The sequence below is a fragment of the Mytilus trossulus genome, chromosome 14, assembly GCF_036588685.1.
Source record: "Mytilus trossulus isolate FHL-02 chromosome 14, PNRI_Mtr1.1.1.hap1, whole genome shotgun sequence".
NCBI classification, from domain to species: Eukaryota; Metazoa; Mollusca; class Bivalvia; order Mytilida; family Mytilidae; genus Mytilus; species Mytilus trossulus.
The window spans coordinates 7,942,280-7,968,958 of record NC_086386.1 but is presented as its reverse complement, the minus strand read 5'-3'; the positions used below and the strand labels follow the sequence as shown (position 1 = coordinate 7,968,958).

Below are 26,679 nucleotides of genomic sequence, written 5' to 3'. Positions count from 1 at the left end.
AAATTCATCATGATCCCGTGGAGTCCTGTGTGCCAAACGGATTTTCAAGTTCATTTATACTCGGAGACTACTGCATACTTTCACCATTCACCATTGACTGAATACAATGATTTTGTTAATATATATTAAGGGGGTGGTAAAGGGGGTACTGAACACGGAAACACGTGAAATAAAAATTGAAAAAGCGTTGCACGAAAAATAAAAATCAGGAAAAACGTAGCACGAGAAATAAAATCGTATATATTAAGGAAAAAATTACTAGAAGTTCTTAAGTCAGCCGTTCTTTGAGATCATGCAGTCATTATCAATGGACATATAGACCCTGCGGTCACCTTTTACTTAGGGTTCGCTAGTTGCATCTGATTTGAAAAAAATAGTTTTATTCATAGTAATTTGATGGACCTTATCTCATACCATACATATATATACAATATAATTGCAAAAGTAGAATGGTATCAAAGTCAATGTACATCAAGTTCTATGATTAGATTACACAAGTTTCAGAAGGTATCATAACACGCTGACTTTGAATTAGTCCCGTTTTACTTTTCATCAAATGCGGGACAAGCATGCACGAGAAATTAGGTGTACCGATACGAAACACGGAAAATAAATAAGGGAAAACACGAAGCACGCACATCGAGCCAAACACGAGAAAACGAGAAATAAAAACTCAAAACACGAAGACACGTGAAATAAAAGGGCCGAAAACGTTGCACGAAAATAACCCTTTACCACCCTCTATTAATAAAGAGAAATATACATTCTACTCTCAGACTGTAAATCACTAAAGGGAAAATGACAAAATGATTACGGTAATATAAATATTCTGTCATTTTTTTTACAAACTTTAACCAAGGATTTGTATACTTAGATCTAACTATACAAATCCTTGCTTTAACATATTTTGTTCAAATACTTAAAATTATGAGACTGGACAACAAATAGAAAAAAATAAAAATCTGGGCGAATGGACCCTGGGCGAACCGGTAGTATGGCGAACGCGAATCAGGGCGAACGGACCCGGATTCGCACTCGAGGTGGAAGATACCCCTCAGTCTCATGGATCTTCAAAACAATGGCACTGTTATATTATGAACAGAAGTACAAACCTGGTATGCCTTTAAAATATTGAGAGAACTTAAAATAATAGCTGAAATCAGTAATGTTTAAACTTTTCTTTCGTAAAAGGCTTTTTGAAAAGGCTATGGTAAATGTTTTAGACCAACATGCTCCATTGAAAAAAAGAAAACAATGTAAACAACCTGTAACAAAAAATTTGTTCCGGCATGATATTTGTTCCGCCAGAACAAATTTCATATGAAATAGGTTCCATTGGAACTTATGTCACAGAAAATATGTTCCAGCACTATTAAATTTGTTCCGGAACTAATTTTTTAACTAAGAGTGAAATAAGTTCCGGAACAAAAATCACAGCACCACGAGTTTTGTTCCAATATTAAAATTTAAAACCAGAGGCTCTAAAGAGCCTGTGTCGCTCACCTTGGTCTATGTGCATATTAAACAAAGGACACAAATGGATTCATGACAAAATTGTATTTTGGTGATGGTGATGTGTTTGAGGTTCTTACTTTACTGAACGTTCTTGCTTCTTACAATTATATCTATAATGAACCTTGCCCATTAGTAACAGAGAAAAATATTTGGTAAAAATTTACATAAATTTACCAAATTAATGAAAATTGTTAAAAATTGACTATAAAGGGCAATAACTCCTTAAGGGGTCAATTGACCATTTAGGTCATGTTGACTTATTTGTAGATCTTACTTTGCTGAACATTATTGCTGTTAACAGTTTATCTCTATCTATAATAGAATTCAAGATAATAACCAAAAACGGCAAAATTTCTTTAAAAATTACCAATTGGAGGGCAGCAAGCCAACAACCGATTGTCCAATTCATCTGAAAATTTCAGGGCAGATAGATATTGACCTAATGAACATTTTTATCCCATGTCAAATTTCCTCAAAATGCTTTGGTTTTTGAGTTATAAGCCAAAACTGCATTTTACCCCTATGTTCTATTTTTAGCCGTGGCGGCCATCTTGGTTGGTTGACCGGGTCACGCCACACATTTTTTAAACTAGATACCCCAAAGATGATTGTGGCCAAGTTTGGATTAATTTGGCTCAGTAGTTTCAGAGGAGAAGATTTTTGTAAAAGATTACTTAGATTTATGAAAAATGGTTAAAAATTGACTATAAAGGGCAATAACTCCTAAAGGGGTCAACTGACCATTTCGGTCATGTTGACTTATTTGTAAATCTAACTTTGCTGAACATTATTACTGTTTACAGTTTATCTCTATCTATAATAATATTCAAGATAATAACCAAAAACAGCAAAATTTCCTCAAAATTACCAACTCAGGGGCAGCAACCCAAAAACAGGTTAACCGATTCATCTGAAAATTTCAGGGAAGATAGATCTTGACCTGATAAACATTTTTACCCCATGTCAGATTTCCTCTAAATGCTTTGGTTTTTGAGTTATAAGCCAAAAACTGCATTTTACCTCTATGTTCTATTTTTAGCCGTGGCGGCCATCTTGGTTGGATGACCGGGTCACGCCACACATTTTTTAAACTAGATACCCCAATGATGATTGTGGCCAAGTTTGGTTTGATTTGGCCCAGTAGTTTCAGAGGAGAAGATTTTTGTAAAAGCTAACGCCGGACGACGACGGACGCCGGACGACGGACGCCAAGTGATGAGAAAAGCTCACTTGGCCCTTTGGGCCAGGTGAGCTAAAAAAGTGAAATAATTTTGTGTGATATTAGTTTTGAACGAAGGTATTTTATAGAAATCAATGAAAATGTTCTGCTCAAACCTATTTCACAGAAAATAAGTACTGTACTTGCATGGGGTACATTTGCAATTGAAGGCATGACTGTAGGTTGAAGATACATGACTTGCTTTACTCCACATGATCCAAATTGGATGTTTAAACTTTTTATTTATGACCTTATAAAACCATATAATACATGTATTTTATAATGACTTGAAACTCACTGAAGACAAGTGCTCAATATATAAGATAACTTGTTTAACCAGTGGAACATATTTCATAGACAAGGAACTTATTTCACCAGGTGAGGAACAAATCTCACAAGCCAGAACTTATTTCACCAGGTAAGGAACAAATCTCACAAACATGGAACTTATATCACTAGGTAGGGAACAAATTTCACCAACCCAGAACTTATATCACCAGGTAAAGTATGGAACTTATTTCATATAGATGGAACAAATTATACAGAAATTGTCTGTGAAAAAAGTTCTCCCAGAACATATTTCATGTGAAATTAGTTCCAGTGGAACTTTTTTCACAGGAACAAATTTTGGCTCACACATACATGTGGCATAGGCGGACCAAAACATCTGATATCTGGCCTACTATTAAACCTTTTATTACAAACAAAGGTAGCAACTTCACAAAAAATATCATTCTATGTGATGAAGAAAACATAATAAGTGACCAAAAGAAAGCAGCAGAACACTTCCATGCCTTTTTTATAAATGTGGCTAAAGATATTGGCAACAACACACCTGCTTTTTTTTTTTTTGTAAAACTAGCAGCATAAATGTATTGATGTAAGTAGCTTTGTATTGATATCAAAAGTTACATCAACTGTTCAAGCCTGTGTTTTACCTTTTCTATCACTATAATGTGTAATTTTTTTTATGAATAGTATTTCTTAATGTTCAAAGATCATGTATTGGGCACAATCATTATCACAGCTGACTGACATATTGTTTCTGAAAAAAAATATTGTTTTAGCATGAATTTTTGTGTTTTAAAGTTCGTGTTGCTTTGTGGTTTTGTTTTCCTTTTTTAGGAAGACTGTGCAAGTAAAGAGAATGTGAGTACAGCATTATTTAATGATAGAATAATATCCTTATCTTTTTAATAATAATATGATCATACATGTACTGTAACAATCAATGGAAAATTGGGATTAAAATAATTTCAGATAAATAAAAAATAAATTAACTGTCAAATCCATAAATTGATGTTAATGAGAGTTACAAATGTATGTAAAAAATGTAAGTGGCTCATAATTTAAAATGAGCTGTTTGTTATCAATGAGTTGTTTTATTACATGAAAGTATCCACTTCAGGTTTCATAAGGCACAAATTGAAATGATTTAAACCTAAGAAATTGCCAACCTGTTACCAACTCTACATTGAATACATAAATTATAAAAATAAGCAATTATGCATGATAGTCAAATTACAGCTTCAGCTTTGAGCCTTGACTCACACAACAAAGTTACTTAATTTGTAAATACATGTACCACCAATTATAGGTCACACCTGCAACATGGAGACTTGGTTTTTGCCATAGATAAACTTACTCAATGCCAGAGTGTGATTGGATGTGGAACAAAGATTTCTTGTTTAACCCAATTAAATAAAATCTTAATAAGTCTTATTATTTATAAATGTATGTAAAGTAATACATGTATAGTGCTATCCCCACTGCAATATAAACAAAAATAATGCAGAATACATGTACAATGTACATGTAGATGGTAGTTATATTGCCAAAATAAATAAAAAATGGTTTCCAAGCACATGTGTGCAATATTTTTAAAATCAGTTTCATGCTATGTTTCCAGGTGATCGAAGTAGACTAAAGGTAGATGCAGTACCATCAGTGTTTAGCTTTCGTCCCAAAATAAATATTGTAAGCCCTAGAGCTTTAAGAATGCAATCTAGAAAAGCCATGAGTGTGGACACAGCTCTTAACCAAGGAGTACAACAAGAGGTTGAAATTGAGTCAACATCAAATAGTACTGATATTTCCTTACCTTCAGAGCCTGACGTACATGTACCCAAGGACATGCAGATCCAGTGCGAGTTACTTGGTCGGTATTCGATTGAGAGGTTTATGGACAATCCAAAGGCAGTTTCATTTTATACAGGTTTTAAATCTTATGAACATTTTATGTTCTTATTCCATGCACTAGGTCCTGCTGCATATGAGCTCAAATATAAATGTTCAACCCTTCATCCATCGGATCAGCTTTTTATAACATTGATTAAACTTAGATGTGCCAAAGAAGATGTAGAGTTATCCTTGCTATTTGATTTATCTGTTTCAACCATTGCTAGGATTTTTAATACCTGGATTAACTTCCTTTATTTTCAATTGAATGAATTAAATATTTGGCCATCAAGAGACATTGTTGATAAGCATATGCCAGTAGATTTTCATAGAAAATTTCCAAGGACGAGAGTTATTCTTGATGCTACCGAGATTCCTATCCAGAAATCTCAAGACGTTAACATTCAGAGTGTGACTTGGTCATCCTACAAGCACAAAAATACTGTGAAAACTATGGTCGGGTGTACCCCAAGAGGTGCTATATCCTATATTTCAGACTGCTATGGGGGATCTACCAGTGACAGGCAGATTATTGAAGACTCAAGTCTTTTAGATAATACCAGGTTTGAATCTGGGGATAGTATAATGGCGGATCGAGGCATAATGGTTCAAGACCTCTTTGCAAACAACGATGTGTATGTTAATACGCCTACAATGCTGAAAGGAAAATCACAACTAGAGCCAGAAGAAATTGTGAGGGATAGACGTGTTGCATCCAAGCGTATCCATATAGAACGTGTTATAGGATTAGCCAAACGTTTTAAAATTCTTAAGTCCGAACTTCCAAACACCAAACTGTCATTAAGTAACAGAATTGTATTTGTTTGTTTTGCATTGACAAATTTCAAAAATGCAATTGTTGATAAATTTGCCTAGATTTTCAAAGGGTCCCATTTTTATATTTATATTGTAATTTAACCAAAGATAGTAAAATTGGCCATATTTTCATAGTTCTAAAGTATACTCCTGAGATGTATCCACTAATTACAAAAAATGTAATTATCCTTTTTAACTAATTTTGGCGTGTGATAAATACATGTATGACATTTTCGGTACCTAATGCTCTTATTTCTTTGAGTATGTTTAATTATTTTTTTATCAAGTTCAGCATTATTGGAGGAAAAGAGGGGGGATGTCATGAATTGAGAATTATCCATAAAAAGAGGGGGGGGGGGGGGGGGGGGGGGCTTCAATTGATTATAAATCAGAAGGGAGATAACAAATTAAAAAATATAAAGTCTCAATAATTTTATTAATTTTTTTATAGTATTGAGGCAATATATGGCCTAAAGTGTTTGGAGTAAAACAATTCCAACTTTGGCAGCAGACAACCAACACAGTAGTCATGATTAATTCCAATTTTCTCAACAAAGAGGTCTTTGAATGTGTACACAATAAAATAACAATGTTCTCTATTTGATAAAAATAGTTGACCCTGAATTTGGTCATAATAGTTTGATGATTTTTTTAATGTTATATTGTTATCTTTGTCATATTCCAAGAAAGAAAAATTAACACCTGGAACAATGCTCTCATCTCGTCCTGTATATGGACACTTCACCTCCACAACACAATCATCTCCAATTAAAGCGTCCGGGGAAGCTCCAAGAAATGGTTTGTCAGCAGATATAAACAGTCCACATGGTTGACATTTCATTTGAAACTTTTTTTCAAACTGTGTTATTGCCTTCTGCTCATACATTTTACCATGCAATACAGACTTCACCTTTAAGAACTTTTGGGAACACAATGATTCACATAATTTTTGTATATTTCTCCTTGTGGTAATTTTTGAAATTTCTCCAAATCTAGATGCTGTAATCCTCCACTGTCTTAAATAAAACCATTTCTTATTGCTGGATTGTCCTCTTGACTCCTTTTCAGCCAATTTTGCCTGTTGTTCTGTAACCTAAAATAGTAGTGAAATCAGTATAAAATCTTGACCTTAAGAAATTTCCAGCCTGTAAATGAAGAAAGCAGTTTTTTTTAATTTTTATATAGTTAAAAGATCTTAAAAGATTTCTAATATAGTTTATAAGATATATCTCATATAGTTTATAAGATATATCTCATTTAGTTCATAAGATATCTCATAAAAATAATATATGAGATATATCTTATAAACTATATTAAGATATTATAAACTACATAAGATATCCTATAAACTATGTAATATATCTTTAATATACACTATATAAGATATATTAGACATTATATAAGATATCTTATAAACTATGTATATGATATCTCATATAGTTTATAAGATATATATATATATATATAAAAGACATGTAAGATAAGATTTATAAGATAACATAATTGATTATTTTTTATATATAAAGATATTTTATATAGTTTATAGGATATTTCATGAATTCAAGCAATCCTTTTTATTTTATTCAGAAATAGAAACATTTATCCAATCATAAGATGTTTTTTTTATTGAAATACAAGTATTTTGGACCTAGGTACTGAATACACAGTCAAACATGTTTATAAAAGTGTGGAAACTATTCTGTTTTGAAAATTAAGTGAATAAAAACTGAATTATTTAGAGTACAACAATGATCAGTAAATTTTATGGTTAGTGGTACCCTATATGCTATATGAAAGCTGAATATTTCTTATTTAGTGCTTATGAATTGTTAAACTTTAGCATAAAAATATTTAAGGGTTTTTATACATTAATATTTATTGTACATGACCAGATATTTTGGAGTTTCCTTGTATTGGCAATGATTTTCATATAAATTGATGAATTGTTTATCTTACCAGTAAAGCTCTATCGACCCAATATTCAGCAAATGGTAATGGCAGGTAGGCATGATCAAGCTGGGCAGTCTGAAATACAAATTCAAAACTATATTAAAGAAGCCATGTGCATATAAAATCAAACTACAATGCACATGATTTGAATTATTTTTTAAACATGGAGTTATCTACCTTTGACTAACAAAATTTATATCGATATACTACATACATTGTATTACAGTGAATTTGACAATATGAAAACTCAAGGCTACTTGCTTTCTTTACTTGATATATAGTTTTTTGGATTATTTAATACCAGTTACTTGAATTTACAAGAACAGTGTCATGTTTAAAAATAGAAAGGCAAGGTAAATTTTCCAAAAATCAAGAACATGCAAACTTTTTGTCTTTATCATGTGTATGATTCAAATAGGTTTATTAATATATATGACTATGTGAGTGTATAAGTTGTTAATGTTGTTTATTGTTAATTTTATTCTTTGTATTACCTTAAATTTGTTAATTCTATTTAAAATTAAAATATTTTTCAAGTTTTTCTTGTTAACCATCAACTTCCATTGTACCTGTATATCAGCTGCAGGAAAAATATATCTCAATGTAAGGTCTTGAGAAGATTGAGAGCAGAAGTTAATCATGGTGTTTCTGACATGGTCTGTAAACCCTTCCATATTTCTGTATTTCTGTGGTCTTGGGTCTTCTAATATTTCAGTTGGTTTTCTTTTAGCCAATTTTTCAATTTTCACTGGAGCACCTAAAATATTAAATAATTAAAAATGAACGAAAACAAGAGACAAAAACTCTAGTCAGAGGCATGGTGGAGATATTTTTTCTGAACCTTGACATGTTTCCATATATATGTTTAACTTTTTAGAACAATAATGACGTAAAACTTCTTGTACTGTTGATTTACGGTGGGACATAAGATATAAAGAAATGAAACTTGTTTATTCTCTCAATTCTTTGGTTGAAATAAATGGCTTTTACAGGACAGTCAGTTAAAAGAAGTTACCATTGTAATATGTCTTTGGTTGTTGAAAAGTTTGTAGTCCTTCTGTACATGACTTCTGTATTGAAATTTCTCCAGTATTAGAAAAAACATCAGCCATCAACAGCACTGCAGCTACATGCTTGCAGGTGGCGTTGGGACCCTTTCCTGCTGGACATTCACACTTAGAATTAACTGGGCTGCCAGATTTGTCAAGTTTGATGTGATAGTTGTAAGTTACCTGCAAATAAAAAAAATAAGTGAAGCTTAATTTTAAAAACAAATCAGATGATTTTATTTGAGCATATATTGGTTTGGCAGAGCATTCACTCAATAAAAGTAAACTGAAAGAGATACAATAATGGTTATTGAAAAAGTATTACAGAGTATAATCATGAAAATTGGAAAACATGAAGCAGAAATCAATAACACTTATTTCATCTTAGACATGGTTTGAGTTAAGCCTTTTTCATCTGATTTTTATGGTTCGTTCTTATGTTGTACTGTTATACCACTGTTTCAGGTTAGGGGAGGGATGGGATCCTGCCAAAATTTTTAACCTTACCACATTTTTTATGTATATGCCTGACCCAAGTCTGTAATTCAGTGGTAGTCATTTGTTTTTCAATCATTTTTTTATATAAACAAGGCTGCCAGTTTTCTCATTTGAATTGTTTTACATTGTCTTATGGGATACTTTTATAGCTGACTATGCAGTATGGGCTTTGCTCATTGTTGAAGGATGTACGGTGACCTATAGTTGTTAATGTCTGTGTAATTTTGGTCTTTTGTGGATAGTTGTCTCATTGGAAATCATACCACATCTTCTTTTTTTTGTATTATTTTCTCAAATAGAATATTCCATATTTAAGTTATAACCATCCAAGTGTTAAAAAAATACACGAAAACAAAACTGCCACACAACAACTAGAATTTAGTGCCATCTCAAATGAATTTGTAGATAAACAACTTAAAAAATTAAACATAAAAAAGCAACAGGAATAGACAATATTTTATTCGCACAAACACATTTCCATTAAATGGTTATGGCATACAAAATTAAGACAATAAACTTACAATGATTAAATTGATTACAATTATATTAGAGTGACAGTGGTATTCACAGCAAAGAAGAACTAGAGGCTCCAAAGAGCCTGTGTCGCTCACCTTGGTCTATGTGAATATTAAACAAAGGAAGCAGATGGATTCATGACAAAATTGTGTTTTGGTGATGGTGATGTGTTTGTAAATCTTACTTTACTAAACAGTCTTGCTGCTTACATTTATCTCTATCTATAATGAACTTGGCCCAGTAGTTTCAGTGGAAAATGTTAAAAAAAAATTTACAAATTTTATGAAAATTGTTGAAAATTGACTATAAAGGACAATAACTCCTTAGGGGGTCAATTGACCATTTCCGTCATGTTGACTTATTTGTAACTCTTACTTTGCTGAACATAATTGCTGTTTACAGTTTATCTCTATCTATAATAATATTCAAGATAATAACCAAAAACAGCAAAATTTCCTTAAAATTACCGATTCAGGGGCAGCAACCCAACAATGGATTGTCAGATTCATCTGAAAATTATAGGGCAGATAGATCTTAATTTGATAAACAATTTTACCTCGTGTCAGATTTGCTCTAAATGCTTTGGTTTTTGAGTTATAAGCCAAAAACTGCATTTTACCCCTATGTTCTATTTTTAGCTGTGGCAGCCATCTTGATTTGATAGTCTGGTCATCGGACACATTTTTAAAACTAGATACCCTAAAGATGATTGTTGCCAAGTCTGGATTAATTTGGCCCAGTAGTTTCAGAGGAGAAGATTTTTGTAAAAGATAACTAAGATTTACGAAAAATGGTTAAAAATTGACTATAAAGGGCAATAACTCCTAAACGGGTCAACTGACCATTTCGGTCATGTTGACTTATTTGTAAATCTAACTTTGCTGAACATTATCGCTGTATACAGTTTATCTCTATCTATAATAATATTCAAGATTATAACCAAAAACTGCAAAATATCCACAAAATTACCAATTCAGGGGCAGCAACCCAACAACGGGTTGACCGATTAATCTGAAAATTTCAGGGCCGATAGATCTTGACCTGCTTAACATTTTTACCCCATGTCAAATTTCCTCTAAATGCTTTGGTTTTTGAGTTATAAGCCAAAAACTGCATTTTACCCCTATGTTCTATTTTTAGCCGTGGCGGCCATCTTGGTTGGTTGACCGGGTCACGCCACACATTTTTTAAACTAGATACCCCAATGATGATTGTGGCCAAGTTTGGTTCAATTTGGCCCAGTAGTTTCAGAGGAGAAGATTTTTGTAAAAGTTAACAACGACGACGGACGACAGACGACGGACGACAGACGACGGACGACGACGGACGACGGACGCAAAGTGATGGGAAAAGCTCACTTGGCCCTTCGGGCCAGGTGAGCTAAAAAGGCAATAAATATTAATAGTTATATTAATATTTAACACATTATTAATGTTCATGAACAATTGAAAAAAGAACACAAACAAAAATTAGGTTGGCAATGCATATTAAAAGAAATACAAGTTATACAGATGTTCTTAATAAAAGACAATCATTAATATACTTTATGGTGATTTTTATAATGACTGTTAGACTGCTATTTAAAAGTATAGTCAAATGCTTAAGTGTTATAGTGGACTGCAATTTAATAAAATTGAAATTAAGATTTTTATTAATATTTTGTATATAGGTATCCCTTAATGATGTATAGCATGGACAGATTGAGAAGAAATGGTATTCATCCTCAATTTCTTGTTTGTTACAGGATAAGCAAATGCGTTTACTTCTTTCAATGTTGGTATAGGTGTAATACCATCAAATCATGATACGCCACATCCGGTTGCATACGAAAGTAGGTCTAAAAAAATTATCCCTTGAATTTGACAGTTGTAGAAAATTAACCCTGCATTTCAATGCACTTAAATTTTTCTGAGTCATAAACATGTATGTTGGGTGTCTGAAAGCATCATTCTTTTTTAGCTCACCTGGCTCAAAGGCGTCGTCGTCCGTCGTAGTCATTATCTTTTAAAAAAATCTTCTCCTCTGAAACTCCAGGGCCAAATTAAACCAAACTTGACCACAATCATCATTGGGGTATCTAGTTTAAAAAATGTGTGGTGTGACCCGGTCAACCAACCAAGATGGCCGCCTTGGCTAAAAATAGAACATAGGGGTAAAATGCAGTTTTTGGCTTATAACTTAAAAACCAAAGCATTTAGAGCAAATCTGACATGGGGTTAAATTGTTCATAAGGTGAAGATCTATCTGTCCTGAAATTTTCAGATGAATCAAACAACCCGTTGTTTGGTTGCTGCCCCTGATTTTGTAATTTTAAGGAAATTTTGATGTTTTTGGTTATTATCTTGAATATTAATATAGATAGAGATTGATTGATTGATTGTTGGTTGCTTAACGTCCAGTGACCCCTTCAGGAGTTATTGCCCTTTATAATCAATTTTTAACCATTTTTCGTAAATCTTAGTTATCTTTTACAAAAATCTTCTTCTCTATAACTCCTGGGCCAAATTAAACCAAACTTTACCACAACCATCATTGGGGTATCTAGTTTAAAAAATGTGTGGCGTGACCCGGTCAACCAACCAAGATGGCCGCCATGGCTAAAAATAGAACATAGGGGTAAAAGGCAGTTTTTGGCTTGTAACTTAAAAACCAAAGCATTTAGAGCAAATCTGACAGGGTAAAATTGTTCATAAGGTCAAGATCTATCTGTCCTGAAATTTTCAGACGAATCGAACAACCCGTTGTTGGGTTGCTGCCCCTGAATTTGTAATTTTAAGGAAATTTTGATGTTTTTGGTTATTATCTTGAATATTATTATAGATAGAGATAAACTGTAAATAGCAATAATGTTCAGCAAAGTAAGATTTACAAATAAGTCAACATGTCCAAAATGGTCAGTTGATCCCTTCAGGAGTTATTGCCCTTTATAGACAATTTTTAACCATTTTTCGTAAATCTTAGTTATCTTTTACAAAAATCTTCTCCTCTGAAACTACTGGGCCAAATTTAACCAAACTTGACCACAATCATCATTGGGGTATCTAGTTTTAAAAATGTGTGGGGTGACCCGGTCAACCATCCAAGATGGCCGCCATGGATAAAAATAGAACATAGGGGTAAATGCAGTTTTTGGCTTATAACTAAAAAACCAAAGCATTTAGAGCAAATCTGACATGGGGAAAAATTGTTTATAAGGTCAAGATCTATCTGTCCTGAAATTTTCAGACGAATCAAACAACCCGTTGTTTGGTTGCTGCCCCTGAATTTGTAATTTTAAGGAAATTTTGATGTTTTTGGTTATTATCTTGAATATTATTATAGATAGAGATAAACTGTAAATAGCAATAATGTTCAGCAAAGTAATATTTACAAATAAGTCGACATGACCAAAATGGTCAGTTGCCTCCTTCAGGAGTTATTGCCCTTTATAGACAATTTTTAACCATTTTTCGTAAATCTTAGTTATCTTTTACAGAAATCTTCTCCTCTGAAACTACTTGGCCAAATTAATCTAAACTTGGCAACAATCATCTTTGGGGTATCTAGTTTAAAAAATGTGTGGGGTGACCCAGTCAACCAACCAAGATGGCTGCCATGGCTAAAAATAGAACATAGGGGTAAAATGCAGTTTTTGGCTTATAACTCAAAAACCAAAGCATTTAGAGCAAATCTGACAGGGGTAAAAAAAATTATCAGATCAAGATCTATCTGCCCTATAATTTTCAGACAAATCAGACAACCTGTTGTTGGGTTGCTGCCCCTGAATTGGTAATTTTAAGGAAATTTTGCTGTTTTTGGTTATTTTGAATATTATTATAGATAAAGATAAACTTTAAACAGCAAAAATGTTCAGCAAAGTAAGATTTACAAATAAGTCAACATGACCGAAATGGTCAATTGACCCCCTAAGGAGTTATTGTCCTTTATAGTCAATTTTTAACCATTTTCATAAAATTTGTAAATTTTTATTAACATATTCCACTGAAACTACTGGGCCAAGTTCATTATAGATAGAGATAATTGTAAGCAGCAAGACTGTTAAGTAAAGTAAGATGTACAAACACATCACCATCACCAAAACACAATTTTGTCATGAATCCATCTGCTTCCTTTGTTTAATATTCACATAGACCAAGGTGAGCGACACAGGCTCTTTAGAGCCTCTAGTTTATTTGATGGTCTAATAAAATATTTTGGAAAGTTAAGGTTACATAGTTACCAAAGCAGGTAACCAGTAAATAATAGTGTAAAAATTTGTTTGTTTACTTCCGGTGCAGGTTACTTTCTTATATGCAATAAAATGTAGTGTGAAATTTTCACTGTACTAGCACTGGAAAGGATTAAACTTTATACTTTATACCAAAGTATTTCTTTGGTTGAAATAAAGGTAAATACTGTACAATTTTTTTAAAAGTGCCAATTTAACAAAGACTAATAGGGAAAAATCAATGGTGGTATTACACCTATTTAGGGAAACAACACGTGCACTCGTGACCTTATTGTACTTTCATTTTTAAAAATTATTACTAAACTAGTTCATACGTTGTAAAAATGGACTATTCGGAATGGATTGTGACACAGAAAGCACGTTTGAGGGAAAATTGCATTGAAATGGGGGTTTACGGATGTTTGCTAAGTCAAATGGGTGGACCGACATGGCTGTATTCAGTGTATAGTGTTAGGTTTCCTTGGGATAGAAAAAAAAGAACCTTGTATGGTCACAGATTTGCATACATGTTGCACACTGAGAAATTTGACCTATCAGATGAATTTGATGTGTCTCATCTTTGTCATCAGAAGAGATGCATTAACCCTGAGCACTTGTCTTTTGAGCCGCCTCATATTAACCAAGACCGCCAAGTTTGTCGTGGTACACACCCAACAAGGTGTCGAAAACACAAATCCTACCAAGACTGTTTGATTTAAAATGGTAAAACAGTAATGGTTTAAAAGAGAAGCCCTATTTTTCTTCATATGATATAATTTATGAAATACACTTTTGAATCAACATACATATATTACATTGAGACTTTTCTTATAGCTTGCCATGCTAATCCCCATTTTACGTGAGCCTCTGTGTCAAATTTTAAATCACCCTTACAGTTTTGTTTATACAACATGTGATTTTTCATTTCAGTGTTAACCATGATGTGACAAGCATTCTGTTGAAAAATCTTATATGTGAACTGGTCTGCAGATGACACTTTAGCATTAAAGTATGTATCAACTAATGTCATTTTTAGGCAGTTAAGCTCCCTTATGCGAGCACCCTGGATTTGTGTCCTACCTCATAAATGCTGAAATACATGCCATTGTTATCATCTAACTGGTTACTATGTTATTTATAACTTATTGGACTGTTTTTTCATACTTTACATTCTGGATTAAAAAAAATATGACCAGAAAAACCTTAAATGATCGTCGATTTTCCCAAAAGTTTTGAAGTTGCACATAGGAAGTAGAGCACATTAAGACTCCTTGTGTAGTTTATTATCCCCTGAGCTTTTGGCTAAGATGTGAAAGAACAAATGTATGAAATATTTAATCGCCGAAAATCTCTAAAGACAAGTAGTTAAGATTTCCAAAATTGCAAAAGTCGTAGGAATATTGTTTGTCATCAATACGTAGTACAACGTCAGTAGTCTATTATATAATAAGATCAACTGTTCATGATGTTGGTGGCAATTTCAAATTAGCAGAAGAAATTTTTATATCTTTTCAATTTCTAGGCAGATGTTCAAATTAGCGATGGTCCGAGGTCCGCGACCTTCCACTTTTGCACGCGGAAATTCGACTTGGTTTCTAGCTATATGTACGCCCGACGGAGTCCATGTCCAATTAAAGAAAATAAGAAATAACTTTGCAAACCTTTTCACAAGTCTCCAAATAAACGATCTAAAAACTTATTTTCATTATATAATTCATGACAGCGATGTTTATTTTCTTCAACCGCTAGCTTTATACAGAAAATCGCCGCCAAATAGTGTTCAAATTCGACTAAAATCGTATCTGATTGACAAAAACGAAATTGTAAACACAATAAAATGGCTGCCGTGAAGACAAAAGTTTACAATATCGGATCCGATTCCAGAAGCGGATAAGGGTAATTCCCGGTTTGGCAGTCAACTACAAAAAAATCCAGACAGGTGACAAACTACATCTATGCATAGTAAATGAATATAAACACTAGAATTGAAAAGCAAAAGATATATGTTAAAGAAAGAAATGTTTAGAAAATATTTTATACAGACACTCAAAACTAATACTTTTTGACAAATTTTAATGTCAAAATTCATTACAAGGTGACAGCTGGGAACAGTGTATGATAACTATATCTAACAATATATATGTTCATGGTCACACTACAGTATAAATTTTCTTTATCAGTGATAAATGATGATATTTAAATGCATGTGAGATGCTTTTAAAGTGTAAACAAATTACTGCAATTTTAAAGGGGTATTTTTTTCCATTTTGTAGGGTCAATTAAAGTAGCTGGAAGTTTCTTACTTTATTTTCACAAATAATGCAACTATATAAGAATAAGAATAAGAATATAATAAGAATATTTTATTATTCCAATCAAGGGCCCTTGATGGGCAGCATAACATGTACACATAGAACAATACATCATGATTAGTAACAGAAGAACATTTTTATATAATAAAATGAAATATTGAAAAAAGTTCAGACAAATGTTATTATCTTCATTCTATAAAATGATATACATTTAATTCCAGGCAGGATCATAACCATATAATCATTGCAATTATGAATAATTGTTGTTACATAAATTAATTAACATTTCTTCTAACATCTAGACTTGTAATAATATAGCTCCCTAAATATTTAAGTACAGACAAATTTTCATTAGTAAATAACCATACAAATTTTGCCTCATTTGAAAGATGTATAAAATTCGGACAAATACAGTTTATCTCCTTGAAAAATATCTCCCTATTATTTTTGTATGCTGGACAAATAGTTATAAAATGTTGTTCATCTTCAACCAAATTTAGACTACATTTCTTACAAAGCCTTTGATCTCTCTCTATATATAATGTTTTATACCGGTCTTTTTCTATTTTGAGATCATGTGCACTAATTCTAATTTTACATATGGCACTTTTCAATTGAAAATTGTTTAAAGACAGATACACCTCTTTAGAAAAACAAGTTTTAAGTTTGAAATAAGTACCGGTATCTAATTTACTATTCTGTGTATCTGTTCTTTTTGTGTTCCAAAATTTTACAAAACTATTACAAAGTTTTTGCTTAACTGACTTGATAAAAAAGTTAAGCTTCACCTCCAAATTATGAATATTAAGCTTTTTAAAAATAAAATGTATGGATGAATACCAGCATTCAATATTATTATCAAACATGTTTTTGTTACACATATAGGTATCATACAGTAAACCATCTTTCATATTCTTTATTCTAAACCAATATTTTAGCATTGATAATACAACTGAAAAATATAAAGGGAATCTACCAAGCTCTCCTAGCACAGCTAGGTTAGAAGACTTTTTGTTTACACCTAATATATACATTTTTACTTCATATATTTTAAATTGGATTTATCTAAAAAATCATTCATATAAATGTGCTGTAATAAATATTCACTTTCTTTCTGGCATGCTGCAGAGCTAGTTTTAAACATACCAGTAATTTCACTGCAATACATTAAAATGGGTTTTATTGTATGGTCGTATATATGTAATAGAGTAGAAATACTTGGATTGGAAGATGATAAAGATCTTTGCAATTTGAATACAGCTTTTAGTGATTTTTTGTATAATTCTTCCTTTCCCTGCTTAAAAAGTCCACTAGATATAAATTTCAAACCTAAATACTTATAATTGTTAACACATTCTATTGTATCTTTTTCGAAATAAAAATATTTTTTTAAAAGTTTACCAGGTTTGTTAAATATAATAACTTTGGTTTTAGACAGATTGACCTCTAAGCACCATTTAGTACAAAATTTTGATAAATCATCAAGTCGTTTTTGAAGACCTGCCTTGGAACTAGAAAAAATAACAATATCATCTGCATACATGAGGCAGTCAGTCCTGCGACCATTTATATCAGCAGCATCTTGGCTTTCCTTAAATACATCTGGTAAATCATTTATAAAAATCTTGAAAAGGTTTGGACTTAAAATAACCCCTTGCTTTACTCCAATTTGAGAATGAAAATTAGGAGTAAGCACATCACCTATTTTAACACATAATTCACTTTTATTATACATGTCTGTCAGGATTGCATAAAAGTTACCACCTATATTATATTTTAATAGCTTATATTTTAAACCAGAATGAATGACTTTGTCAAACGCTTTTTTGAAATCAACAGAGCAAGCATAAAGTTTCCCACCTTTCATACTGGTGTACTTATCCATTATAGTTTTTAATACAAACATGTGATCTGATGTCCTACTTTTACTTGAAAAACCAATCTGACATGGATTTATGATATTATTTGTTTCTAAATATTTATCAAGCCTTTTATTTAGTATTGAATTGAATAGTTTTCCTATACACATATTAATTGCAATACCCCTGTAGTTTTCAGGTTTAGATGGATCCTCAGCTTTAAAAATTGGACAAATATATGCTGATGACCATTTTTTGGGATATATTCCTGAAGAAAATACAAGATTAAATAGTTTTTGGGGAAAGACGGCTTCAAGCCGTCAATCCCCTATGGGGTTGACCAGAGTGACACTCCCTCACATCATTCATTTTGTTTTTATACATGTGTGGAAAACCCCCCAACAAATCTTACCTAGATTGAAGAAAAGGAGACCCAGAAATGAATAGTTTGACTTTAAACACTTTTTTACACATTTCCCTTCTGTTTCTCACGAAATTATCGTATCTTGAACTCTCCTTTACACTATTTACGTTTATTTTACAATCCGGAAAAATTAGTATGACGAGATATTCTAAATATATCCAACCTACATTGTATTTTACAGTGACGTCATTCTTGGAAGAAGCAGGGATATCCTTCACCAGTTCACTGGTTATTTAAATCATTCTTAGAGATCGTGCACTAATTACAAATTTGTATTTGTTAAATCTAAACATAATATTGTTTACTGTTGATGATTTAAACATCAACATGCAAGACTTTAATTTGTAGGTCAACAACTTTCAAAATAAACAAAGATCGTGGGGTTACATGAGACAGGGGAAAGAAACGATTTTATGACTTTTTTCGGGTCACACTAATTAGAGACAAAAAGCGTCAAGAAGCGACAAGAAGCGTCAAGAAAACTATTTATCGACAAGAAAAAAATATTCTTCTTGTCGCTTCTTGTCGCTAAAATTCTTCTTGTCTCTAATTAGTGAGACCACTTTTTTTCTGAAAAAATTCTGAGAATCTTCCTCCAAATCAGGAGCACCTCAATTGATGAGTAATTAACCACTAAAATAAAAGTTAATGTATTTAAACACTTCAAATGTGACATTTCATTGGATTAGTAGTCTTCTATTAAAACTAAATTTTTGTTTACCTACATAATCATTGTAATGGTAAAAAAAAATTAATAAAAATTTGCATTTTGTAGTTTAAACATTTATTATTTACAAATATTTCAAAATTAAGATTTGGAAACAATCTTCACACAATTTACATTACTCATATTGTTTTTTTTTTTATTAGTACCTATTTCTCTGTGATGAGAGTTGTAACTGGGAACTTTAACAATGGAAATTTAAAACTGAATAGATTTTTCAGTCCACACTTTCCAAAGAAAAAACTTAAAAATCCAAGAGTACTGTCACAAAAAATGGAAAATGGCCCTAGCCTGCAGTTCAGTGGTACACAATCAAGATTTAAAAAATATTGTAGTTGTTGTGAAATGACAGAATTCAGTTGAGTTTTAGATAATTAGCTATCAACTTTAATCAAATGTTTAGATTTAGAAGATGCTGGTCTCTTCCATTGATCCAAATTGAATCCTAAACTAAGGAAATGAAATTACATAAACAACAATTGATTATTGATTTCAATATTGTCAACCTTTCTACATGTTCTAGCTGTTATCTTTTTCATTCTTCATATGAAAACTATCAAAAGATACCCCCCCTTTTTTCAAAAACATAATTAAATAGAAACAAGGGCCGTCTTTCCCCTCAGAGCTATTCAGCTCTTTGATTGAAATAATGGAGCCAAAATACTAGCACCACTCTTCAGTATTTCATTTGGGAGGCCATCTAAACCGACTGCCTTTCCACATTTTAATTTACAAATAGTGTCCAACACCTCCTTAGAGGTTATTCTAAAATCCAGTTCATTAAAAGAGTGGCTTAATTCCATGTTTTTAAGTAACTTGTCAATTTGATTAATTCTAGATTTATATTTATCTGGTATTTTATTAAGTGATTTAAAGTAGGTATACCAAACATTTGTATTTACTGTTTTTTCTGGACCCTCCTTTTTATCATCTTTAAGTGACTTGATTAAATTCCAGTATTCTTTTGGATTATCTTCCCTTAACCCATCAAGACTGTCCAATATATTTTGTTTAAATTCTCTCTTTTTTCGTTTGCGAGATTTATTGTATTCTCTATAGCATTTGAAGTACGACCCTTTTACAATTGGATCAAAGGGAAATTTTATATAATACCTGAATGCAAGCAAATAATATGATATATCAGTGGCGTCCTTAAGGCCACTCTAACCTGTCTTGTTTGATAACTTGGAAACGGTCGAGATCCCCACCCCTAAACCATATTCCGGTACGTAAGTTAAAGACAATATAATAAATCAAATAAAATATAGGAGTTGTCCCTGGAGTCACCCACCCCCTCCTGTTTGAGAACTTGGAAACGGTTGAGATTCCCACCCCTTCAGAGGCTGATTCAGGGCCCCCCTTTTTGGGAAAAAATTGGTTGCTTATATAGGGAATCACTGAAGCGTGACTAGAGCGGGCCCCCTCTTAGCGCAGTCAGTGGGCCCCCACTTATGAACATCTCTAGATTCACCAGTGCCCAGCTTAACCATATGTATTCATGTTTGAGACAATATTAAAAATCAAATGAAATATAGGGAGAGTCGCTGGGGGTCACCCACCCCTCCTGTTTTAGAATTTAAAAATGGCCCAGATCTCCAACCCTAAACCATATATATTCATGTATTGGACAATATAACAAATCAGATGAAATAAAGGGGGAGTCCCTGGGGTCACCGTACACCCTTCTGTTTGAGAACTTGGAAATGGCCAAGAATCCTCACCCCTAAACCATATATACTCATGAATGGGACAATATAACAAATCAAATGAAATATAGGGGAAGTCCCTGTGGTGACCCCACCTCTCCTGTTTGAAAACTTGGAAACAGTTGAGATCCCAACTGTAAAACAATATATACATTAATGCCTGGGCCAATATAGCTAGTTGAATGAAATAAAAGGGGAGTCCCTGGAGTCACCCTACCCCCTCCTGTTTGAGAACTTGGAAACCGATGATATCCTCACCCCTAAACCATATATACATTAATGTATAGGACAATATAACAAATAAAATGAAATTTTGGGGAAGTCCCTAGGGTCAACCTACCCCTTCCTGTTTGAGAACTTGAAAACCGTTGAGATCCCCAACCCTAAACCATATATATTCATGTATGGGACAAAATATCAAATCATTTACATTTAATATGGGCCAGTCAGTCAGACCTTAACTTGTACTTCTAGCAGTCAACTAAAACCAATGTTAACTACCAAGTAGAACAACTGCAATCATTGCGAACTTGTATCACTGCAGACTCACCATAAAATATACATTGATATATGCATTGCTTTTGAAACCTTGATTACATATAAATTATTTGCCTTAATAATTAACTCATTAGATTAACATAAATTTACTATAAATGAATGATTAATGTTGAAGCAACATTGCCACAGTTTTCATGATTACATTTGCCTTGGTTTTTGGTTAACTGCCTTCAGTGCTTACAGCACTTTGATTTTTTTTGGCCGCAAAAGTTTACAATTTGCCATTGTGCCGTCTGTATTTTGCACCGACAGAATATCATCTAAACACTTGCCTAGGATTTATACATATCAGAATCCAGTCTCACATACTTAAATTTTATAATTCTTACCAATTTATTTTTTTACCCGCATTCAAAGGGACATAACCCTTTTTTAAACCATTTTGATGTATTTTTTATTACTCTTTCTCCTCATTTTCTAATGTAAAATACAAGAAGGTGGACTTTTTTTTGGTGTGAATCTATTAAAAATATACTGCAATGAATAAATGAAATGACTTTGATATCAGTAACAATAAATTGTTGACTGAAAGGCCGGAACCTTTATTTGTCACACTCGGGGAACAGACCAAAATCTCAAGTTACACATAAGGGCTTATAGAAACTTCGGTGGAGACTGTTAACATTTATAGAGACAGTTCTTTCAGCTAAAACACCTTAATTATTGATTTGATATTACATTTCTTTCATTTCTTTTGGGAAAATAATTACATTTGTTTCATTTTTTAGTCAAAAGATATCAAGTTTTGATGAAAAAAGAAGGAAGAAGGAAAAATGGACCAAAAACAGACTAAAACAGACCTTCAAATGAACTCTAAAAGGTGCAATAAAATTGTATATCATCTTAAAGTTGTCTTTTGTATCCTATTTAATTGTTTGAATACTTAGATCATGAGTATATGATCAGATATAAGTCAACACTGCATTTTATAATGATACACTGAAATAAGGATTTTTCGAAGAAATTAGACTGAAATCGCCGTAGGATATGGCCTTACATTATTGTGATTTTCTCTGAAACTATAGATCTGACTGAGACAAAACTTGGCAGTTATGCTTGAAATAACTTGCAATAGGAGGGAAAAAATTACATTAATAGATATAGGAAGATGTGGTGTGAGTGCCAATGAGACAACTCTCCATCCAAATAACAATTTAAAAATTAAACCATTATAGGTTAAAGTACGGCCTTCAACACGGAGCCTTGGCTCACACCGAACAACAAGCTATAAAGGGCCCCAAAATTACTAGTGTAAAACCATTCAAACGGGAAAACCAACGGTCTAATCTATATAAACAAAACGAGAAACGAGAAACACGTATATATAACATAAACAAACGACAACTACTGTACATCAGATTCCTGACTTAGGACAGGTGCAAACATTTGCAGCGGGATTAAACGTTTTAATGGGCCCAAACCTTCTCCCTTTTTCTGAAACAATAGCATAACATCACAACATATAAAAACATATTAAGTTTATTTGACATTTAGGTGTTCTTTAGGTGTAATACCACCAAATCATGATACGCCACATCCGGTTGCATACGAAAGTAGGTCTAAAAAAATATTCCCTTGAATTTGACAGTTGTAGAAAATTAACCCTGCATTTCAATGCACTTAAATTTTTCTGAGTCATAAACATGTATGTTGGGTGTCTGAAAGCATCATTCTTTTTTGTCGAGCCTTCGACTTTAGTTGAAAAAGCGAGACTAAGCGATCCTACTTTCCGTCGTTGTCGGCGGCGTCCACAAATATTCACTCTGTGGTTAAAGTTTTTGAAATTTTAATTACTTTCTTAAACTATACTGGACAGAAGCTTATTTATGATCATAAGGTAGTATCCAGAAGTAAATTTTGTAAAAAATAAAATTCCATTTTTTTCGTATTTAACTTTTAAAAGGACTTAGTTTTTTCTGCGGGGAAACATTACATTCACTCTGTGGTTAAAGTTTTTAGAATTTTAATAACTTTCTTAAACTATCCTGGGTTTGTACCAAACTTGGACAGAAGCTTGTTTATGATCATAAGATAGTATCCAGAAGTAAATTTTGTAAAAATAAAATTCCATTTTTTCCGTATTTATCTTTTAAATGGACTTAGTTTTTTCTGCGGGGAAACATTACATTCACTCTGTGGATAAAGTTTTTAGAATTTTAATAACTTTCTTAAACTATCCTTGTTTTGTACCAAACTATGACAGAAGCTTGTTTATGATCATAAGATAGTATCCAGAAGCAAATTTTACAAAAAAATAAATCCATTTTTTCCGTATTTTACTTTTGAATGCACTTAGTTTTTCTGCAGTGAAACATTACATTCACTCTGTGGATAAAGTTTTTAAAATTTATATAACTTTTTTAAACTATCCTGGGTTGTACCAAACTTGAACAGAAGCTTATTTATAATCATAAAATAGTATCCAGTAGTAAATTTGAAAAAAAAAATCCACTTTTTCCGTATTTTACTTTTAAATGGACTTAGATTTTCTTCCAGTTAACATTACATACATGTAAAGTCTGCAGTTAAAGTTCTTAAAACATTTATTAGATTCATAAACTATGCCGGTTTTTACCAAACTTGGACAGTACATGGTAGCTTCTTACAATCAAAAGATTGTATCAAGAGGAATATTTTTATTGATTTTTTTCCTCATTTTTGTTGAGCCTGCGATTTACAGCAAAAGTAGGCGAGACACTGGGTTCCGCGGAACCCTTACAAATTTTTTATTTGATGGTCTTATAAAATATTTTTGAAAATTAAGGTTACATTGTTACCAAAGCAGGAAACCAGTAAATAATAGTGTAAAAATTTGGTTGTTTACTTCCGGAGCAGGTTACTTTCTTATATGCAATAAAATGTAGTGTGAAATTTTCACTGTAGCACTGGAAAGGATTAAACTTTATACTTTATACCAAAGTATTTCTTTGGTTGAAATAAAGGTAAATACTGTACAATTTTTATACGACTGCAAATTTTGAAAACATTTTCGTCGTATATTGCTATCACGTTGGCGTCGTCGTCTGCGTCGTCGTCGTCGTCCGAATACTTTTAGTTTTCGCACTCTAACTTTAGTAAAAGTGAATAGAAATCTATGAAATTTTAACACAAGGTTTATGACCATAAAAGGAAGGTTGGTATTGATTTTGGGAGTTTTGGTCCTAACATTTTAGGAATTAGGGGCCAAAAAGGGCCCAAATAAGCATTTTCTTGGTTTTCGCACTATAACTTTAGTTTAAGTTAATAGAAATCTATGAAATTTTGACACAAGGTTGATGACCACAAAAGAAAGGTTGGGATTGATTTTGGGAGTTTTGGTTTCAACAGTTTAGGAATTAGGGGCCAAAAAAGGGCCCAAATAAGCATTATTCTTGGTTTTAGCACAATAACTTTAGTTTAAGTAAATAAAAATCAATGAAATTTAAACATAATGTTTATGACCACAAAGGGAAGATTGGTATTAATTTTGGGAGTTTAGGTCCCAACAGTTTAGGAATTAGGGGCCAAAAAGGGACCCAAATAAGCATTTTTCTTGGTTTTCACACCATAACGTTATTATAAGTAGATAGAAATCTATGAAATTTAAACACAAGGTTAATGACCATAAAAGGAAGGTTGGTATTGATTTTGGGAGTTTTGATCCCAACAGTTTAGGAAAAAGGTTCTTTGATATGCCGAATCTAAATGTGTATGTAGATTCTTAACTTTTGGTCATGTTTTCAAATTGGTCTACATTAAGGTCCAAAGGGTCAAAAATTAAACTAAGTTTGATTTTAACAAAAATTAAATTCTTGGGCCTCTTTGATATGCTGAATCTACTAAACATGTACTTAGATTTTTGATTATGGGCCCAGTTTTCAAGTTGGTCCAAATAAGGATATAAAATTATTATATTAAGTATTGTGCAATAGCAAGTCTTTTCAATTGCACAGTATTGTGCAATGGCAAGAAATATCTAATTTCACAATATTGTGAAATAGCAAATTTTTTTTTAATTAGAGTTATCTTTCTTTGTCCAAAATAGTAACCAAGAAATATCTTATTGCAAGATTTTATTTTTAATTGGAGTTATCTTTCTTTGTCCAGAATCAACTTAAATCTTTGTTATATACAATATACAATGTATATTCACTTTTTACTACCAACTGATGAATTTAAATAATCTTTACCATTCAGTGATAACAAGCAGTTTTTTTACATCTTAATATTTTATGATGTATTTAAATGAGTAGTTATTGTTGCAAACTCCATTAGAATATTTTAATTGAGATTAGTTTTGGAATAAGGGAAAGGGTGATGTGATTAAAAAATTGGGTTCAATTTTTCTCATTTGAAATTTCATAAATAAAAAGAAAATTTCTTCAAACATTTTTTTGAGAGGATTAATATTGAACAGCATAGTGAATTGCTCTAAGAGAAAACAAAAATTTTAAGTTCATTAGAACACATTCATTCTGTGTCAGAAACCTATGCTGTGTTAACTATTTAATCACAATCCAAATTTAGAGCTGAATCCAGCTTGAATGTTGTGTCCATACTTGCCCCAACCGTTCAGGGTTCAACTTCTGCGGTCGTATAAAGCTACGCCCTGCGAAGCATCTGGTTTTAAAAGTGCCAATTTAACAAAGACTAATAGGGAAAAATCAATGGTGGTATTACACCTGTAACGCCCTCTTTCAATTGCTAGGGAATGTGTACTTAGTTTAAATTTACTGAAAACTGATCGGTCAGTTTTGAATTTACATATATCAATATATGGGGGCCTTTTTCTAATTCTTTTAGTATGACAAAAGAAATTAAATTTTTCACATTTATTGATAGAACAATTTATAATTTAATAAGCCTGGTCATAGATTCTTTGTTGGATACTATTTATGTGATATTTTAAATTAAAAGTATCAAAAGTGAGATGACCAAAACCTGATTTATTTAACCAGTCTTTTACAATGTTAACCCATTTACTTGTTTTCTCTACATTATTATATATTTTATGGACTAAAGTGTTAGGTGAGTTTACAATATGGTTTAGAAATTTTATAGCTGAAAGCTGAATTTTAAAGTACAAAGGGATTCTGTTTGTCTCAGTTAAACAGGCTACATTTGTTGTTTTGCACTGTACACCTAAAAGTTCTTTAATACATTTAATAT

The 26,679-nt window shown here is 32.2% G+C and overlaps 2 protein-coding genes across 2 annotated transcripts; one reads left to right on the top strand and one right to left on the bottom strand.

Annotated features, from left to right (window-relative positions):
* Positions 1–3,753: 3,753 nt before the first annotated feature.
* LOC134696200 (uncharacterized) lies at positions 3,754–6,089 on the top strand. The gene is made up of 2 exons (XM_063557867.1): positions 3,754–3,883; positions 4,644–6,089. Exon 2 carries the CDS (start codon positions 4,733–4,735, stop codon positions 5,786–5,788), a length of 1,056 nt encoding a protein of 351 aa, XP_063413937.1. The 5' UTR covers positions 3,754–3,883; positions 4,644–4,732; the 3' UTR covers positions 5,789–6,089.
* Positions 6,090–6,145: 56 nt separating this feature from the next.
* Positions 6,146–8,951, bottom strand: LOC134696201 (uncharacterized). The gene is made up of 4 exons (XM_063557868.1): positions 8,694–8,951; positions 8,248–8,435; positions 7,685–7,753; positions 6,146–6,821 (listed from the first exon to the last, which is right to left on the bottom strand). The coding sequence occupies exons 1-4, from the start codon at positions 8,788–8,790 to the stop codon at positions 6,174–6,176; spliced, it is 1,002 nt and encodes a 333-aa protein (XP_063413938.1). The 5' UTR covers positions 8,791–8,951; the 3' UTR covers positions 6,146–6,173.
* Between the last annotated feature and the right edge of the window lie 17,728 nt (positions 8,952–26,679).

Coding starts and splice junctions, on each gene's coding strand:
- LOC134696200 (XM_063557867.1), top strand. CDS start 4,733: ATGCAATCTAGAAAAGCCATGAGTGTGGACACAGCTCTTAACCAAGGA.
- LOC134696201 (XM_063557868.1), bottom strand. CDS start 8,790: ATGGCTGATGTTTTTTCTAATACTGGAGAAATTTCAATACAGAAGTCA. Junction 8,436..8,693: donor ACCAAAGACATATTACAATG/GTAACTTCTTTT, acceptor TTAATATTTTAG/GTGCTCCAGTGAAAATTGAA. Junction 6,822..7,684: donor GGGTCGATAGAGCTTTACTG/GTAAGATAAACA, acceptor CTACTATTTTAG/GTTACAGAACAACAGGCAAA.